We start from the raw sequence: 6,340 nt of genomic DNA on the forward strand, positions 1-6,340 counted from the left end.
GCCATGTGTTTTAGTCTCTTCTGCCCACTGGTTGGTTAGGAGATGCTGAAACCAGAGGGAAGGGACTTTCTCCAGTCCTCAGTGAGCTCTAGGCACTGAGAATCCAAAGCCTTTTGATTGGGGGGTGAAGTGGTGAAGGACTTCATCAGAGTAACACAGATGTTACTTGAAGGAGAACTTTAAGTCTAGAAGAGATGGGTAGTTTTTTTTTATTTTACACAGAAGCCCAGTATGTTAATCAGAATAAGTATGGTTTCTCTGGTTGAAGGAAAAGGTGGAGGTTGGGTGTAACATCAATTTCTGAGATTGATGCGCTCCAGTTTCTCCTCCTCTAGCTCCTGAGGCCCTGCTCGGGGAGGGCGGTTTTAGAACCATGTCTTTTCACCATTTCTCAGTGCTTTTGCATTTGCCCTCCCCTCACACACAAATGATGTTGTAGCTCTGCTTTTAGAATCTGTCCATTTAAATGTTAATATTAATCACAATTCAATTTTCATGTTTGAAAATAGTTTTATTTGTATAAGACAGTTTCTAGTCTGTAACTTGTGTATGTGTAGATTCATACATGCTGTGGATAAAATCCATGTGGTCCCAACTGAAGAGTTCGGACCCAATTACAGTGTATGTGTGTAGTGGTGGGTGGGTCGGGGGGGGGGGGCTGTTGTTCCTCACACCAACCAGCAGTGGACAGACCCTGGCTGCATGTCCTGTCATTCAGCTCCAACCTGAGGTTGTCTACCTGGATAGAATCGAATTCCACAGGTTAAGGCTCAGTCCTACAAGACTGCCCTTCACTTCAGATGCCAGTCATAAGTCCAGGTTGTCCTCTGTATTTCTGACCTAAGTTGGAGGTTTTAACGACCCTCTCCTTGGGTTCAGTTAATTTGCTAGAGTAGCTCTTAGAATTGGGAAAAACAGATTAATTTAAAAGGTTATATAGCTTAAGAACAGCCCAATGGAAGAGATGTAGAGGGCAAAGTATGGAAAAAGGGTGCGAAACTTCTAGGCCCTCTTTTTTCTGTAATTGTTTTTTTTTTAGTGTTTTTTTTATTTTTGATGCAGAGAGAGAGCATGAAAGGGGGAGGGGCAGAGAGAGAGGAAGACACAGAATCAGAAGCGGGCTCCAAGGCTCTGCGCTGGCTGGCAGCACAGAGCCCGATGCCGATGCGGGGCTCGAACCCACGAACGTGAGGTCATGACCTGAGTGGAAATCGGAGGCCCAACCCACTGAGCCACCCAGGTGCGCCTAGGCCCTCTCTGACGGCACCACTCTTCCCAAGTCTCCGTGTTCACTAACCCAGGAGTCGTCGTCCAGTCCCCCTGGTGTACCCCTGCTCCTCGCCTTTTGGGTTTGTGTAGAGGCATCTTTGTGGAGGCAGGTTTGATTAAATCATTAGCCTTTCTCCCCTTCTTGGAGATGGGAGGTGGGGGGGGGTTGAGGGTGGGGCGGAAAGTTCCCATCCTGTGAACTTGGTTGGTTCTCATGGCAGTCAGACCCCATCTTTAGGTAGGGGCCAAAAGTTACCTTATTAACATAACAGAAGACACCCTTGTGGCTTTCAAACTTAGGAAATTCCAACGGTTTTAGGAGCTTTGTATCAGAAAGGGGATGAAAACCAAATAATATATATATATATATATTTATTGTAAACCACAGTATCACACATCTTCCTTCATTGAATAGGTAAAGAACCTAGGCTCAGGTGTATTAAAGGGTTTATCCATAGTTAAACTAGAACATCTGACTCTAGTGTTTTCATTCCTTTACTTGCCTGGCTATTTCTGAGTTTTTTCCTTTGAAATAAATTTTAACAAACTGGAGGTCTAATAGCAATTGAAAATCATCATCCAAATTTATTTCTAGGTCTTTGAAGAAACTGGTTTTGATATCAAAGATTATATTTGTAAGGATGATTACATTGAACTTCGAATCAATGACCAGCTTGCTCGTTTGTACATCATTCCAGGCATTCCAAAAGACACAAAATTTAACCCAAAAACCAGAAGAGAAATTCGGGTATGTAACTGAAAGAATTTTCAAGTTGCTGGACAGTATCGCAATTGAATGAAGTAGGAAATTGCTTTTAGAAATGCCTTGATGATAATTAACTAAATGAACTCTTTTCTTCTCAGAACATTGAGTGGTTTTCCATTGAGAAATTGCCCTGTCATAGAAATGATATGACCCCTAAATCCAAACTTGGTTTGGCACCTAACAAATTTTTTATGGCCATTCCCTTTATCAGGTATGTCCTTGTTTATTAAAATACAACAGTAATCTTCATAATTTTGATAGTTTATGTAGCTCAGTTTTAAAAGTGAGTTCTTAATGTTTCCATAGGCCATTGAGGGACTGGCTTTCCCGGAGATTCGGAGATTCCTCAGACAGTGACAATGGATTTTCCTCTGTTAGTAGCACACCAGCTAAACCCACTGTGGAAAAATTGAGGTAAAGAAATATATTCCTAGGATTCCTACCTTCTGATAGTTTTTATTTTATTGTTTGTTTTTTGAGAGAGAGAGAGAGACAGAATATGAACTTGGGAAGGGTGGAGAGGGAGAGGGAGACACAGGATCAGCTCCAAGCTGTCAGCACAGAGCCTGACACGGAGCACAAATTTATAGACTGCGAGATCATGACCTGAGCCAAAGTTGAATGCTAAACCAACTGAGCCACCCAAGTGCGCCTACCTTCTGGTAGTTTTTAACACTAACATTTTGCTTCCAAAGTTTAGAGAGGTGTTATATTCTTTTCTATAGGTACTATTTTGTTACTGGTCTCACAGAGAATAGAAATTTTTTTAGAAAGGGTTTTTATTGAGATGAAAAAGGTTAATTGGAGTTGGAAAGGAGCTTCAGGCTCATTTTAAAATAATATACACAAGAGGGTACCACCTTTTTAGACAGAACATGAGGGAAAAAAATAGTCTGTGTGATTATAGTCACTTCTCTGTTCTTATATCCTACTTTAAGAGGCAGTTGAATTTCTGAAGGTGGTTGAATGGAGGGTCTGTTGAGGTTTGTTTTTGTGTAGGGAGATGAGTACAGATGGATAATTCATTCAGAAAGAGCTGTGGAGACTTGGGGTGGCTTCTCTTCTTTCCCTAACATAGACTGTTGTACTGTAAAAAGTGACTATTACATGGACAGGAACCACAAAGAACATATTCTTGCTTGGAATTGTATCCAAATCACAATTACAGAGTAGCCTGAGTAAATAATTTTGTTAAATAAGCATATATATTTGTAATGAGTTTGCTAGAACTTTTTTATATGTTAGGTTCAGAGAGAGTTGCATTTTACGTTTTCTTTAATTTAGATGTTCTGTTTTTATCCCAGGGCTTCAGAAATTAAATGGGAGTAACCACATCTATAGTCAATATTTTTAAATACATAGGGAATATTCCATTTTAGTTGGGTTTTATGAGAACAGGAGCTTGGACTAAATGCCCTGAGAATCATTTCTGCCTTTCAGAACCTATGGTTATAATCACCAAATTATATACTGTGAAAGTAAAACCCTATAGAAGAAGTAGACAGGATTGTAGCCAAGATTAAAAAGAGACAAACATACTACTAAAAAGTTATCAAACAGTGACAATGTTTGGGAAAAAAATTGTCTGCCTATTCATGTTTGGGATAATCTGTCCACTGTAGTGTGTGATAAGGACTCTCCTTTTAGTCCTAAGCTTTGTGGTCCTGAAAAGTGAAATCAGGACATAATAAAGCAGCTTTAACCAAATTTTGAGTTTCTTAGGCGGGGACAGTGTGTTTTTAGCATTTAGACTAATGTCTTTGATGATTTGTTAGAGGAAATATCTGAATTTTCTCTCAAGAAACTAGGGATGCTATAATTTCACTATAGTTTTTTAATGGGAAAGGGGAAGGAGGAGCTCTGAAATATTGAGAATCACTGTAATGCAGTTCTTTGGATCAGTGGCTCGGGACTGTATTATACGTGTAAGTGGTACTGTGGAATGGTGGTGTTTTGTTGTCTGTTCTATTACAGTCTACTGCATGAGAACAACCTTTTACAATCAGATTCTTTCATATAAGAACTTGAGACCAGACCTTTATTTAATTTGCTCACCTGTTGTCTTCAGCGCCTTAATTTTTTGCTTTAAAATATAGCTTAAATTTTCAGTTCTTCTTTGAGTTCAGATTCCATACTTTAAACACCCTGGTGAGAATGTGAGTTGCCTGTCCTGTTAAGAAAGAATATCCACCATTTCAACTAAATTTGGAATTATTTTCTTGAGATTTTTAAAGGGCTGATCAATTATAGGGAGGAGGTAGGGTTAATTTAGAAAAGTTTGGGATTAAAAATAACAGTTCATTCAAACATTCAAAGAGTAGTGAATACTGGGCCTTCACGGACTCTCTGTTCTTATGGAAGCTGCATCCCAGTGCGGGGAGGTAGATGATAAATAAGAAGGTGAAGTTTGTGATCTGTTGTTAGAAGAACTTTAAGTGAAAATTTTCTGATCCGAATTTTTTTAAATCCTGGCATAGTCGAACCAAATTCCGCCACAGTCAACAGTTATTTCCTGAAGGTTCTCCTAGTGACCAGTGGGTGAAGCACAGGCAGCCACTGCAGCAAAAGGCATATAATAATCATTCTGAAATGTCTGACCTTTTAAAAGCAAAGGTGAGTGATAATACATTTAAAGATTTTTTTTAAACTTTAGATTTGATTTTGAAATGTATTTGAATTAATTGTGGGTTAACGGTTCCAGAGTCTGAATTGTTGATAAACGATTTCTTCGTTCCTGACTTGTGATTTGAAGCACAGCTGAGACTTCTTGTTCTTTACAGTTTTGGTATAAACCCAGTGTAGTAAGTAATCGGATTAACATCTGACTTTGGTATTACCGCAGCCAGTGACAGGTTTACTGCTGTATTGAATTTAGTGCATGATTATACCACACTTTATCCATTCTACTCTTGATAGACATTTCGGTTGTTTCCAGTTAAGGCTTTTACAAACAATACTACTTACTATCAATATTTCTGTACATATCTTTGGATGAGCATACACCGTTCTTTTGTGTATAGATAACAAACAGTTTTTGGATCACTGGATATGCCTGTGTTCTTGGATATCTGCTGCAAATAACATTCTCAAGTATTTTTATATCCCCAACAAAATATATGAGAGCTTGAGTTTTTCCACATTCTTAGTAATTCTTGGTATTTTCTGTCTCTCATTTTAGTCATCCATTTGGGGGCTACTCTTATTTTCATTCTTTTAAAAAATAGACTGGATTCATCAAAATCACCTTTCTGCATCATCAGAGGGGACACTATCAAAGCGTGAAAAGACAGCCCACAGATGAGATAATGTATTTGCAAGTCACGGGATAAAATTGAATTAAAAATGTGTGGTAGTAGAGTTTCTGAAAGCCTATTTCCTTACCATCCTTTTTTATTTTATTTTATTTTTTATTTTTACTGGGAGTATAGTGGACAATGTTACATTAGTTTCAGGAATACAACATAGTGATTCAATATATGTACGTGTTGTGCTGTGCTCACAAGTGTAGATACCATCTGTCACCATACAACCACCATACAGCTGCATTACAGTGTGATTGACTGTATTCTCTATGCTGTGCCTTTTTTTCTTGTGACATCTTTACTCCATAACTGGCCTGTGTCTCTCATTCCCTTCACCCATTTTGCCCAGCCCCTACCTCTCTTCACTCTAGCAACCATCACTGTGTTCTCTGTTCCTTATCGTTCTTTAAGTTAGCTTACTGTTTTCAAGGCATTTTAGGAACTGCTTAAGTTTTTCTATAGGTATTAGAACATAAATAAATGGATTTTGATATATTTTAAAGTATAAAATATTCACACTGTTTTCGTCAGTTCTCTTAACTAACTGTCCTTTCAAAACCTCTAAAGACAAATGTTTAGAAACTGTTTTGGGGGGCACCTGAGTGGCTCAGTCGGTTAAGCATCTGACTTTGGCTCAGGTCATGATCTCATGGTTTGTGGGTTTGAGCCCTGCGTTGAGCTCTGTGCTGACAGCTAGCTTTGGGTTCTGTGTCCCCATCTCTCTCTGCCCTTCACTTGATTGTGTGCGCTCTTCTTTCTCAAAAAATAACCATTAAAAAATTTTAAAAACTTTTTAAGTTAAACTTAGATTTTTTTTTTTGTTAAGAAAGTGCATACCATGCACACTTTCAGATCACAATGCTATGAAACTTGAAATGAACCACAGGAAAAAGTATGGAAAACTTCCAAAAATGTGGAGGTTAAAAACCACCCTATTAAAGAATGATTAAAGAATGATTGCGTTAACCAGGCAATTAGAGAAGAAATTAAAAAATATATGGAA

The 6,340-nt window shown here is 38.3% G+C and overlaps 1 protein-coding gene across 11 annotated transcripts in view; it reads left to right on the forward strand.

Annotated features, from left to right (window-relative positions):
* The window catches only part of DCP2 (decapping mRNA 2), a 52,527-nt gene that overhangs the window by 22,505 nt on the left and 23,682 nt on the right, over positions 1 to 6,340 (forward strand). For all 11 annotated transcript variants that reach the window (XR_003910099.1, XR_003910097.1, XR_003910096.1 and 8 more), the window contains exons 5-8: positions 1,865 to 2,017; positions 2,134 to 2,246; positions 2,342 to 2,449; positions 4,513 to 4,648. Coding sequence is in view for 2 of the 11 variants with exons in the window: in XM_029942720.1 (XP_029798580.1) it covers positions 1,865 to 2,017; positions 2,134 to 2,246; positions 2,342 to 2,449; positions 4,513 to 4,648 (510 nt within the window). In the remaining 9 variants the exon portion in view is untranslated. The remainder of the gene's footprint in view (positions 1 to 1,864; positions 2,018 to 2,133; positions 2,247 to 2,341; positions 2,450 to 4,512; positions 4,649 to 6,340) is intronic.

This window comes from Suricata suricatta, chromosome 6 (genome assembly GCF_006229205.1).
Source record: "Suricata suricatta isolate VVHF042 chromosome 6, meerkat_22Aug2017_6uvM2_HiC, whole genome shotgun sequence".
NCBI lineage: Eukaryota > Metazoa > Chordata > Mammalia > Carnivora > Herpestidae > Suricata > Suricata suricatta.